Genomic DNA, 13,248 nt, shown 5'->3' with positions numbered 1-13,248 from the left:
ACCACTAGTGCCACAAAGGCTTTTGATGGTCTTATTGGCGCATACCACGATGGGGTCTTCGACTCGGGTGAATTCGTAACAAGGTAGCCATAGGGGAACTTGTGGCTGGATTGAATCCTTCGTGATGGAATTCGTTCCTCTTCCTCCAACCAAGATAGGGGCTAGCTTCCTTCCCACCCACTGGCGGTGGGCGGGCTTTTGGTCCTATGGACATGTAGCCGGGGGCAAGTCACAACTAAATCCAATAGTTCCATTTTTCTTCTTGTTCATGAATTAGAAAGCAAGACAAACCGGGCACTACGGTAAGACGTGAAAACACCAGATATGTGGAATCGTTTTGCGCCAAACCAGTACCTATAGAAAAAAAAACTCAACCGCTTCCGCTTCAGGCCTTGTAACATGTTCATAATGATCCCGCATAGGCATCTGAATTTCTTAGACAAAAGTGGGATAGTGAAATAGACGTCCAGTCTCCGATCCCAGTTGATTGATCTCAGACTTTACTAGCTCATGAACGGGGCATTCATCAGACTTGAGAAGTAGGTTTCGACTCGGTCAGCTATCTTGATGAAGATTGACTTCAGCCAAAGAGAATGAATTGACTTAGGGAAAAATTCCTATGTGCTCGATCCGATCAATGAAAATAAATCCTTAAATTACATAAAGAAACGTGCGAATCTTCACAGTTGACATTTTCGATTGAGAAAGTGGCAGGCCAAAAGAGCTCTACTATAGTGCCTTGCAAGGTCGTAGAGCCGGTAACCCTTGTTTCCACGAGGTGCGTTTTTGGAAGCAGCCATCCTCATACATTTGGTTTAATGAAGGAGGGGTATGAAGAATAAGAAAGGAGAGAGTGGATTAAAATTCTGAAAAAGGACATGGGAGATGAAACCTCGAATATTACGGACAACAATCTCTTGTGCCATTTAACCAAGGTTTTTATACACACATACCCTTCAATGTTTTTAGTACACTTTGCTCATATATTCTTTTCAACGAAAAACTTTATTGATTAAGAATTAATATTGTCATGATACAATTGATTCTGTAACCATCGAGGTGGACAAACACCCGTACATAAGAAATTACTATCTAAAACACCAAACTAGATAGGCAGCTTCATTACAAGAACTAGGCCTGCGACTTCGGTAATATTGGTTAATTCGGTTTCTCGGTTTCTCGGTTTGTTCGGAATCTGAAAGCTGTTCCAAAATTAACTGAATAAAATATCAGTTCGTTTCGGTTCAGACTCGGTTATTTTGATTGTTGAGATTGAAAACCGAAATTAAGTTTTTAATGAGTTTGGGCCGATTTTAATACAAAACGATTGGGCCAGACCAAAACAAAATAAGAAAAAAAATATAAAAAAGGCCCAGTCCAATTGTTTCAACTCTCAAACCTAGACAAAAAATTTGCCCCGCCGCCGTAAGAGACCAACACAAAGTAAATCTGACTCGAAGAGACCTATCCCGACGTCCCCAACAACGCAAAATCGAAAAAACTCAACCTTAATCTCTCACCTTCTTCGAATTGGAGCTTCTCTCAAAATTACTTCTTCGTCAAACGATTTGTGGAAGCTTTTTTTGCTACCCTTCGAAGCTAAGATAATATTATTTGGGTGAAAAGAAGAAGAAGAATGAGAATAACGAGATGTTGTATCGAAGATGATGATGATAACTGGTGATGAACAAAAGAAGAAGAGGAAGAGTGCGAAGAATAAGAGAAGAATAAGTGGGTAGGACAATATTATATTAGAGGTTTTTATTATTCGGTTAACCGATCGGTTATGGCAATCCGAACCGAAAATCTCGGTGAACCGATCCTAAATTAAACTCTTTCCGATCGGTTTTACTCTAATAACAGAAACCGAACCGAGTTGTCCAAATCTCGGTTCGGTTCGATTCGGACAAATCGGTTCGGTTCGGATTCCCAGGCCTAGGCATGTCAATCGGGCTAGCCCGGCCCGGCTCGGCCCGAAACCCGTAAAGCCCTCGTATATGTGAGCCCGGCCCGGCCCGGTCCGAAAAATTTCCGAGCCTATATTTCAAAGCCCGGCCCAGCCCTAACAGGGCTACAGGGCTTTTCGGGCTTTTTTGGGCTTTATTTACCGATAAAAAATCAATTTCTAAGTTCATAATAGTTTTTTAAAAACTATATTTAAAGGTCTACGATAAAGATAATGCATCAAAGTTTAAATAACTTATCAATATTCAATAAAATTAACTTAATTTAAGATAAAAAATTAAAAGTCAAATAAATTATTTACACTTTAACCCAATAAAACATGGAACTAAAATACTTTAAAGTATAAGATAGAGTCAAAATTTAATAGATATTTTGATGATTTCAAAATCATGATACTTAAATATATTTAGTTTTAGCTTTGTATAAAGATTTTAAAAGTAATAAGTAAGACTAGTAAGTAAATATGAAAACTATAACATTAATCAAATTTTTTAATCAAACTAAAATATTCAAAAATTTCAAAATATATTTGTATAAGGGCTTTTCGGGCCGGCCCGAGCCCGACCGGGCTAAGCCCAAAAAACCCTTTAGCCCGAATGGGCTTAGCCCAAAAGGCCCGATTTTTTCTGGACATATATATTTAAGCCCGAGCCCGATGTTTTTCAGGGCCGGGCCAAACTAGCCCGCGGGCTTTAGCCCTAATTGACATGCCTACCCAGGCCTAACAAGAACGCTTAGCAAAGACAAATTTTATTTCAGAAAAAGAAGCAGACCAGTGTAAGATATCCGTACACATCCCTTGAATTAAGGCATTGTGAAGTTTTCCTTGAGGCATATCTATTAACTCAGAACAGTCGCTCTCCAAATAGACATGACGATATCCTCGTAGCCAGATTTGTTGGATCGCAGCTAGTAACGCCTTTGCTTCTGCTTCAATAGGTGTGGATGAATTTGGAAGAAGAGAAGATCCCCAACATCTAGATTACCCTCATTGTCTCGAAGAATCCAGCCATAAGATGATCTAAAATTACTCTTTGATCATATATTGACCTATTTACTGACATATTTTGCCTATCCTATTATTGATTTAATTTAAGTAAAAAATAAAAAGAAAAAACGTGGACCCAACCAACGTATCTTTTTTTTTTCTTTCCCCCCTATTCTTCTTTCTTTCTCCCAAACTTGAAATTTTACTTAATCAATGCAAACACCATTGAAAAACTATGAACATGAGTTGTATATTTGTTCTTAGAATCGATATGGGTCAATTTATGTTAATAAATATATGAATATTAACATTTCAATCAAACTAAATCGCAAGAAAATAATCTAAAATTAGTTAATTTATGAATGTAGTACAACTTAGTAGAATTTGATATAACTAAGGCTGCAAATGGTTGCACAATTTAAGAGGTTGAAGAAGTTGAAAAATAATATTCAGCTAATTTTCACCATTTGAGTTGAAAACGTTGAAAAAGTTATTTAGCCCATTCAACCTAAAAAATTGAAAAATTGAACAATTTACAAAAGAAAAATGTTCAACTTGTTCATCCACAATTCTGGAGATGAATGAGTTGAATGATATTCAACCCAATTTTATTCAACTTAATATTTCCAACCTATTCAATTTTGTGCAACCATTTGTAGCCTAAGATGGGTACAACTAGTATTACTAGGTATAACTAGGTATAACTGGTACGAGTACAACTGGTAAAAGTCGTACTAGACACAACATCGATAGTGGGTATTTATTATATTTCATAATACAATGAATAATATTTATCAAAAATTCATATTTATGATTATATGTAAAAAGAATGAGCTTAGTTGGAATTCATGAAAACTTATTATGTATTATTTATACAAAATTAGTTAAGGAAATTGTAAATAATTTTAACAATATTTACAATAAGAATTTAAGCTCTATTAAGAAATATAAACATGTTTCTAGTAGTACTGTTTGGTCTGTTTATAATACTGAATAAAATATATTTTTGATTATTTTTGTTAAAAATACTATTGTTGTATAACTAATATTTGTTTATAACCTCTTGAATATCATTAAAGTATATACTAGTTATACATAACTAGCATTTACCATCCTATATATTAAAAAATGAATATGATGCATATTTGTTTTTTTGTCAACAATATGATGCATATTTAAAAATTAAAAGCATAAAGAAAATTTGGTTATTTTTTTGACTTGTAATGGTATATATTACAAGATTATTGTTTTAAAAAAATACTAACATAAAATTATTTATTGAGGTGAACTCTAATAGAAAATTCATTTTTACAAAAAAAAACTAAAAACATATATTAATATATCTACTTATATGTATATATAGAGTGATTATTAATTTTTGATATTATTGGGACTATATTTTACATGGGGATGTCAAAATAATTATTATCTTATTATCTTATCAAATTTCGTCAATTTTTACAGTGGTCCGACTTGGGACCAGTAAAATTTATTAATTTATAGAGTTGGCGACATATCTACATATAGCATCGCATACCCACATATATGAACTATATAGTTTGTGTAGTTAGAGATATATTTTTAAACTCCAGATGTGTGGTCATGTATTGTATCATACTTCATGTAACTAGGTATTTTTTTTTTTCTTAATTTATAGAGGTTTTACTGTATTATGTCATAGATATTTTTAATGTTTTTAGTAATTGTACTACTACTATATATTTTTGTTATTGACCATACAATAATTATATATATTATAGTTAGAACTGCCAAAGTTAAATGTTAGACTTAAACTTTCCTAAAGTGGATTAACTTGGCTAAATTTTTTTTCAAAACATTCCTAGATTTAGAAATATTAGATCAACAATACACACATAATTATTACCAATTATCCCCAATACCATGCAAGTTTGTAGTTAAATTTTTTATTTTCATAATTAATTAGTAGATCGACCGCGAATTGATACTATTTCCATGATTAACATATGTCAACATGTGGCACCTTTGTTCATAATCTTATCTCTTTAGTTAGAGTTAAAGTGTGTTTTAATTACGATCAAGATTGTAAACCAAAGAGATTAGAGTTCTTGTATTTTTTCATCGTGCCCATTGGGCTTCTTAATTAATTGAATATATTTGCCCATCCCAAAAAAAATGGAAAATTTCATAAAAATTATCCATCTAATTTTAATTTGGAAGTTTAATATCTAATGTTATTTGGTTGGAAATAAAATGCATGATATATTAAATTTTGGTCTATTAATACATTAAGTATATAAAAATTGTCGAATCGAATAAACCGCTTAATCGGATTGACCGAATCACTAAACCGAGGTTGGCGAAATCACTAATCCCTAAACACACGGGTAATTTGGGGTTATCCAAATACTGCATTGTCCTTTGCTATTACCCCAAATCGAACTGGAATCGATAAACCCTAAGTTTAGTGTAATTCCATTAACTTCGGTTTAATGATTTCGTCAATCCGATTATCGTTTGTTAAGCGGTTTCTTTGATTCGATAAATTTTATATATTTGATGTATTAATAAACTATGCATTTTGTTTCCAACCAAATATGTAACATTAGGTATTAAACTTCCAAATTAAAATTAGATGATGAATTTTTATGGAATTTTCCCAAGAACTACGTTAAGTCTTTAACAGTTGAAAAAGGAAACTTAATTACCTTTAAATGAAACGACGGATAATTCATCTCTCATGTCCTTTTTCACAATTTTATTCCAGTATCTCTCTTTTTAATCTCTCTACCCCTCCTTCATTAATGAGAATTCGTTATTCCATTTCTACCCCTCCTTATTTTCCTTTTCTTTTATTCAGTTTAATTAAAAAAACAAAAAATAAAACAAAAACAAAAAATAAAACATATACCCTCACCCGACGCCGCTCCCCTCTCCGCCTCCTCCTCCCAAACCCGACGGAGAGCTCCGATTTTGGTGCCAGACCTGTCGATTCCGGCGACGTCGGAGGCCCTGCATTTCTTCTTCTCTTTTGAGCTCTACAAAGCTCGAAAATGCAGGTACATTGTTCAACTATAAGCTTCATATTTGTTTAGATTTTTGAAATTTGATTGGATTTTGGTTGAGAAGATAAATCCTTAGCACATTGGATGTTTGACCATGGGTTCTGGGTTGATTGAGCTATTTAGTTGATTAGAATGAATTTTAGACCCAGATTCGTCTTGAATTGCAGAGTTTAGAACCCGGAATCGAAATTCGATTTTGAGTAGAACTAGTAAAACTAGGCACTGTGGTAAATATAGTATAACTAGTAAAACTGGTAGTACTGGTACAACTCGCATAAATGGTAAAACTGGTAAAACCAAGTAGTACTGGAACTGGTAAAACTATTAAAACTGGTAAAACTGATTTTGTTTATTGTATTTTTTTGGCAGGATACAATGATCGAAAGAGTTAGCATATATTTTAAGTGTGAAGGTCGGATGTATAGTATTCTGATCAAGACAAAAGCGAGTGATATAACGTTGTCGATGCTAATGGAAGGATAAACAAGAAGGTTGGATTTGTTGAGAGCCACGTTAAGTTGGAGTTGAGCTACTATCCGCTAGTGGCAGAATCGAATGAGAGGGAAAAGTGTACGATTTATGATGATGAGGATTTGGATGTGTATTTGACGTCCTTTGATACAGAGAAGCGAAGATGTGTGTTGATTGTGGATGTCACAAAGGTATCGGAACAGCCTGAGCAAGTGATTGAAGATGATGATGATGATGATGATGAGGCTGTTAGAGTGGACCAAAGTTCTGTTGGTATGAATTATCAAAACCAACATACTAGAGATGATGAGGCTAACGCCATTGTTCCATACGAAGAGAAAGATAAAGGAAAGGGTGTCGAGGGCGATTCTGAAACTTTAGGACGTGAAGAAGGTGATGAGTATGTTGAACAACCACCTATTGTAACACCTTCTCAGTTTATAGACCCATGGGAAGACGGTTTGACTTTGAGGAAATTTGACGAAGTCCCAAACAAGAAGGCATTGCAAGAAGTGGTGGATAGAGCTTCGTTTGCTAACTGTTTTAGGTTTAAAATTGTGAAGTCGGATAAGGATCGTTATGTGTTGAAATGTTCTAAAGAAGGATGTAGTTGGGGTTTACGAGCTACAAGTGTTCCACATACTGAGATTTTCTCTATCCGCCGGCACAACAATATGCATAGTTGCTCTCGGGCGAGTAAAAGTTCAAGCAACAGTAACAGGCGCGGCACTCCGGAATTAGTTGCATCCCTTTTACATAATGATTATCCAGGACAGATGGAAACTCCACGTCCCAAGATTATCATGGAACTTGTGAAGACCAAATTAGGTTTGAGTGTATCATACTCGACGGCATTGAGAGGGAAAGATAAAGCCGTTAGTAATTTGCGTGGTACCGCGGAAGAAAGCTACAAAATGCTCCCTTGTTATTTGCACATGTTAGAGAAGGTTAATCAAGGTACGAGAACATATCTGCATTTGGATGAGAATAAGAAATTCATGTACTTGTTCATAGCTTTGGGAGTTAGCATCGAAGGGTTTCAAGTCATGAGGAAGGTTATAAGTATATATGCAACATTTCTAACATAAAATACCCAAATAATTGAAGGTTTTGACTTACCATATCTCGGGTTGTCCTTAGTTATACTCGAACTGCTTGTGATTTTCAGATTTTTCAAAATATTTAGATTTTGTGGGACTTTTGATTTTTGAAACGATGAAGAGGAAGACAAAGAGGTAAAGGATCCGATGGATATCCGATAGTAATATGGATTTTCGGATATAGGGTGGTTGGATCTGTAATTGTTTTATTTTAGTGAGGATAAGTTTGTATTTTAACCAATTTTCGATTTTTTTAATTAAATTTTTTTTTTTTCCTTTTGGTCAAACCCTTAAGAGAATAGAAGAAGGAGTCAAAGGGTACAAGAGATTTTAGTCTCATTTTTGGAACAAACTCATTTTTAAGAATTTTTCTGGTTTTAGTTTTACCGATTATGAAGTCTTAGATTACAACAAATTTTTAAAACTATAAATTCTTCAGACTAGTTAATGTTGGGTCTCACAGTGAAGTAAGAACCCTCCAAAAATAGGCGTATGCCACTTAGCGTGGAGAGCACACGGTATTCTTTAGTAAAAGGCGAAAGAATAGTTCGCTCTGTGCTCACCACATGGCTGCGTGATTTTTACTTGACGGGAGTGAAGCCTTTTTTATATTGAAGTCTCAACTACCAAACTCTCTCAGTCTTCCGATGTGGGATGCATGAAGTTCCGCTTCTTGTTGAACGGCTTTTTCGGTTTCGGTCATCTTTTGGGTATCAAAGGCCCAATATTACTAGTTTGTTGAATTCAACGTTTTTCTTTTCCCTTCGTACAAAATCTCACTAGTACAGTATTATGTTTCTACTGTTGAAAACTTCAGCTAAGTTATTTAGTTATTTTACATACTAGTTCTGTTGTTCACAATCATAATTGGTTTATTGTATATTTGTATGAATCACAATCACCTTCGTAAAATGCTCTTATACAACAACAAACACATGTGTTCCGTCGTTTACAGAGTTGAATCAATGTTTCTTCCGTAAACTCTCTATGAACTCGTTAATTTTCCGACCAGAACTTTAAACACCCTTTGCTCATTGCCTTAACAGCCAAAGTTTCCACCTTCTTCGAACTCTCTCCAATCATAGAGAGTTTGGACAGGTAACATTGGGAAAAGAATTATTATTAAGCGCGAAAATACATTATTAATTGTCGAATTATGCTCTTAATTGATTTTCACATTCATTGTCTCTTTTATTTTATTTAAACCTTTATCATGGTACATTGGATGTTTCGGCTTCTTGAAACCATATTCATCTTCTTCGTTCACAACTGATCTCCGGATCTAAATCACCAAAACAAAAACGAAAGAAAACAAAACATAAACATGTTTTAGCTAAAGCTTACATGAGCAAAATACATAGTTTAGTTCGGCAAATGTTATAAAATCGAATTGTTCTCATTCTGTGTCTCTCTTGTTTTCTCTAAACCTTCATTCATGGTATGTTGGATGTTGCGGCTTCTTGAAACCATACTCATCTTCTTTGTTCACAACCGATCTCCGGATCTAAATCACCAACACGGAAGAAAAAACATAAACATGTTTTAGCTAAGATTACATGAGCATAATACATAGTTTACTTCGGCAAATGTTATTAAATCAAATTGTTATCTTCTCTTTTATTTAATCAAAAGCCAAGTTAAATTGAAGTAAACCAATCATATCATATCATATCATATCATACTCCCTAATAATCTGAAAGATAAATAAAAACTTCTACAGACACATACAGTTCTTGCTTCTACATTTATGTTCCCCCATTTATATATCCTCTTAAATATTAAGAAGATATTTTAGCCACAATAAATTGACAATATACCAAATTCTTTAATTTTTGGAAAAATTAGTGGCAAACCACCAAAATGGATTACAATAAATTGATAGACGTCTTTTTAGTTTTTAGCAAATGTTCAAAACCCAAGTTTCCACAATTATATTTGGAAAAGAATCATTGGTCTGTGACTACATCTTTAGGCAAAAAAATATAATGGAGTTGCAAATTGCATACGTACTCTTTATGTTTTTGAGAGAGACTCACTTATGTTATGTCTTTTCTTTTTATTATAATATTATTAACTTTTTCCGGAATAGTTAAAAGGTTCTAAGCCTAAGCCCATACATTTTTTCTGCCCGAAATCAGAACATATTCTATGGTCTCGTCTCAAGCGCAACTCGAACTAGTGACCTCTAAGCTTTTATCAAAGATCTTTAAACTCATTTTGAAGATGCTTAATTAACGTAGATGCTTCTAAATCTCAATGTTAACAACACCTTCAACCAAATGAGAAAATAAGATTTACTTATTAAACTAAAAATATTGTTGGTGTTAGAATCTTGTCCTCGAAAACATTTGTTCAACTCTAAGCCAAAGTCTTCAGTTTCCCTAGGATAGATCTTAAACTTATCAGAAATCAATAATAAAGAAGATTATTCACAAAACTTAATTAGTAACATACGCAACGGATGATGTCACAAAAATTTAGTAATGCAGAGCTAAAACAAGCAATTTTTTAATTTTCTCTACCAGAGATAGACAAAACAAAACCATCTCTATCCTTAGTCTCTACAACTATCTCCTTACTCTTGAGCTGCAACAAACACCGCACAAAACTTTCCATCTGATTTTTCCAAATTTATTATAATCCAAATATTTGACTACAATTATAAAAATAAATACAGCAAAATAAAATAAGATTATTATACTTGAATGGCACGGTTTAAAAGAATCTGGCCATACATGTTACGTCTATATATGTAGGAATAAAAAATAAAGTGAAAAAAACACATAATAAAAAAATGGAGACATGGTTACTCATCTTGGCCTCTCTCTTCGTGTCTCTCCTTCTCCATCTCCTCATTCGCAGCCTTAACTCCTCCTCTCCTCCTCTACCTCCTGACCCTAATGTCTTACCTTTCCTTGGAACCCTTCACTGGCTCAGGGAAGGCTTAGGTGGCCTCGAATCCTATCTCCGTTCCGTTCACCACCGTCTAGGCCCTATCGTGACTCTCCGTATCACTTCCCTCCCTGCCATATTCGTTGCCGACCGTTCCCTCGCTCACGAGGCTCTAGTACTGAACAGCGCCGTCTATGCAGACCGTCCACCACCGGCTACAATCAGCAAGATTGTCGACAAACACAACATCAGCTCCGGGTCATATGGAGCCACGTGGCGGCTTCTTCGACGAAATATCTCCACTGAGATCCTTCATCCCTCGCGCGTGAGATCTTGTTCTCACGCGCGACACTGGGTTCTTGGGATCCTCTTTGATAGATTTCGTAAATACAGAGGTCAAGAACCAATCGTTCTTGTTGACCATCTCTAATATGCCATGTTTGCTCTTCTTGTTCTCATGTGTTTTGGAGATAAACTCGTAGAGAAGCAAATCAAACAAGTGGAGTTTATTCAGAGACTACAGCTCCTTAGCTTGACCAGATTCAACATCTTCAACATATGGCCTAAGTTCACTAAACTGATCTTGCGAAACAGGTGGCAAGAATTTCTCCAGATTCGGAGACAGCAGCAGGACATTTTGCTCCCGCTGATTTGTGCCCGAAGAAAGATCGTGGAAGAGAGGAAGAAGAGATCGGATGAAGAAGAAGAAGACAACAAAGACTATGCGCAATCATACGTTGATACTCTTCTTGATTTGGAGCTTCCTGATGAGAAGAGGAAGCTGAACGAGGAAGACATCATGAACTTGTGTTCAGAGTTTCTCACTGCAGGGACTGATACAACGGCCACAGCGCTGCAATGGATCATGGCGAACCTCGTGAAAAATCCAGAAATACAAGAGAAATTACACGAGGAGATCAAAAGCGTAGTCGGGGAAGAAGCAAAAGATGTGGAGGAAGAAGATGTTGAGAAGATGCCATATCTAAAGGCAGTAGTGTTAGAGGGTCTCCGAAGGCATCCTCCAGGACATTTTTTGCTCCCGCACAGTGTCACAGAGGACACTTTACTGGGAGGGTACAAGGTACCAAAGAATGGGACAGTCAACTTCATGGTGGCGGAAATAGGACGTGATCCAAGGGTGTGGGAGGAACCTATGGTGTTTAAGCCGGAGAGATTCATCGGAGAAGAAGAAGTGGTGGATATAACTGGAAGTAGAGGAATAAAGATGATGCCGTTCGGAGCAGGAAGAAGGATATGTCCCGGGATAGGGCTAGCCATGTTACATCTCGAGTGGTTCGTTGCCAACATGGTCAGGGAGTTCCAATGGAAAGAGGTCGAAGGTCATGAAGTTGACTTGACGGAGAAGCTAGAGTTCACTGTCGTCATGAAGCATCCTCTACAGGCTCTTGCTGTTCATAGGAGAAGTGACTAAGCTTCTACTTCTTTTTCTTTGGTTTAATATTCAAAATGTGTGTACTTTGTTAGATTTTTAGTAACGAACATGCTATATGTTAGAATAAATCATAAAACATTGTTGACCATTTGTATTCAAATTTATGTTGGCCACTTTAGACCATTTTTATTTCGGCAAGGTAAGTTACATAATTGTCCTTAGTTATTTTATTTCTTTTTTTTTATCTCTTTTCTAAATTTTCTCATATTTGTTATCTATTTGCATTTCTTATTAACGGATAAAACATTACTTAACACGTTATTATTATTGTTATCACTATGATCATAAATATTCATTATTTAAAAAAATTATCAAGCTTATCACGTAATCAAAAAATAAAATTATGCATAAATATGCTTTTCTCATAATTTGTATAACTATGATAACTAAGTTAGCATGATATATATATTGCACATAATTTATAGATTTATCACGATTTTATATTAGTTAACATACTAATAAACTGGTTATCCACACAATAAATAAACTATATGCAACTTTTTATCTTTTACATATGATAAAATAAATGAGCTAACACGATAAATATATATTTATCATATAATTAAACATTTATCTGGATACAATATTATTTAATACAATATATTTATAAACTTATCCATATACATATATTGTTATCATGTTAGGTCAATAAATAATTATCTAACTTATAATATGTTTTGCTCTTTCTAGTTGATGAATAAATATTGTTTGAGTAAATAAAAATTAGTTGATTTCTAGTTTATTATCTCACTAAATAATATATCATACTAGCAGATGACCCGCGCTCCGCGCGAGAGGTTTATAATTTTGTTTTGCTGGACTTTTCATTCATATTGTGATATTTTATTATTTTTTAAATTGATTTTCAAACAATATTATAATTATTTTCTCTTTAATTATTATCTTTCAATACTCAAAATTTGGATTAAAAGCACTTGATTCAATTTATGAAATATCATTTTTTTTCTTTTTGATCATGTTATAAACTAATATTTCACTTTCATTTTTTTTTCCTCTTTATAATTTTATATATACAATTACATAAATGTTGTTATAGTCTACAATAAATTTAAATTTTACTTACATTCTAAAACTCAGTAACATATTTAAAATATTAAATTATGATCAATTTAAAATGAAAGTTGAATTATATTATTACCACTAATAAAAAAAATTAAAGTATTGTTTTTCTTATTTTAACATTTCATTTTCTTACATAATTTATTTTTATTTATATAAACTTTCTATTAATTAAATAAGTAACATAAATATGCACTAAATGAATGTTTTAAATTTATTTTAATGTTTAAACAAAAATGTGGCTTAGGTGATGCG

General features: G+C 34.0%; 2 protein-coding genes, 1 long non-coding RNA gene and 1 other non-coding gene across 4 annotated transcripts; 2 read left to right on the top strand and 2 right to left on the bottom strand.

The window, feature by feature from the left end:
• Nucleotides 1-986: 986 nt before the first annotated feature.
• Nucleotides 987-1,693, bottom strand: LOC111832001. The gene is made up of 2 exons (XR_002835107.1): nt 1,521-1,693; nt 987-1,217 (listed from the first exon to the last, which is right to left on the bottom strand). It is a non-coding gene; the product is annotated as an uncharacterized LOC111832001 (long non-coding RNA).
• Nucleotides 1,694-6,275: 4,582 nt separating this feature from the next.
• LOC111832131 lies at nt 6,276-7,556 on the top strand. The gene is made up of 3 exons (XM_023788468.1): nt 6,276-6,287; nt 6,367-6,416; nt 6,476-7,556. Exons 1-3 carry the CDS (start codon nt 6,276-6,278, stop codon nt 7,554-7,556), a joined length of 1,143 nt encoding a protein of 380 aa, XP_023644236.1.
• A 466-nt stretch (nt 7,557-8,022) lies between these two features.
• LOC111832222 lies at nt 8,023-8,140 on the bottom strand. Its single transcript, XR_002835262.1, has one exon. It is a non-coding gene; the product is annotated as a U5 spliceosomal RNA (small nuclear RNA).
• A 2,157-nt stretch (nt 8,141-10,297) lies between these two features.
• On the top strand, nt 10,298-12,065 carry LOC17894449 (cytochrome P450 89A2). The gene is given in 1 exon segment (XM_023788219.1): nt 10,298-12,065. A coding segment is annotated over 1 exon segment (1,530 nt). The 5' UTR covers nt 10,298-10,362; the 3' UTR covers nt 11,893-12,065.
• The last annotated feature ends 1,183 nt before the right edge of the window (nt 12,066-13,248 follow it).

The sequence above is a fragment of the Capsella rubella genome, unplaced genomic scaffold (assembly GCF_000375325.1).
Source record: "Capsella rubella cultivar Monte Gargano unplaced genomic scaffold, Caprub1_0 scaffold_2, whole genome shotgun sequence".
Taxonomy (NCBI): domain Eukaryota; kingdom Viridiplantae; phylum Streptophyta; class Magnoliopsida; order Brassicales; family Brassicaceae; genus Capsella; species Capsella rubella.
The sequence above is the reverse complement of the archived record's forward strand: the minus strand, read 5'-3'. Positions and strand labels throughout refer to the sequence as shown.

Bases quoted from the DNA above. Each gene is read 5' to 3' on its own strand.
- LOC111832131 (XM_023788468.1), top strand. The intron at 6,417-6,475 runs GTATAGTATTCT...TGCTAATGGAAG, and splicing joins TTTAAGTGTGAAGGTCGGAT to GATAAACAAGAAGGTTGGAT.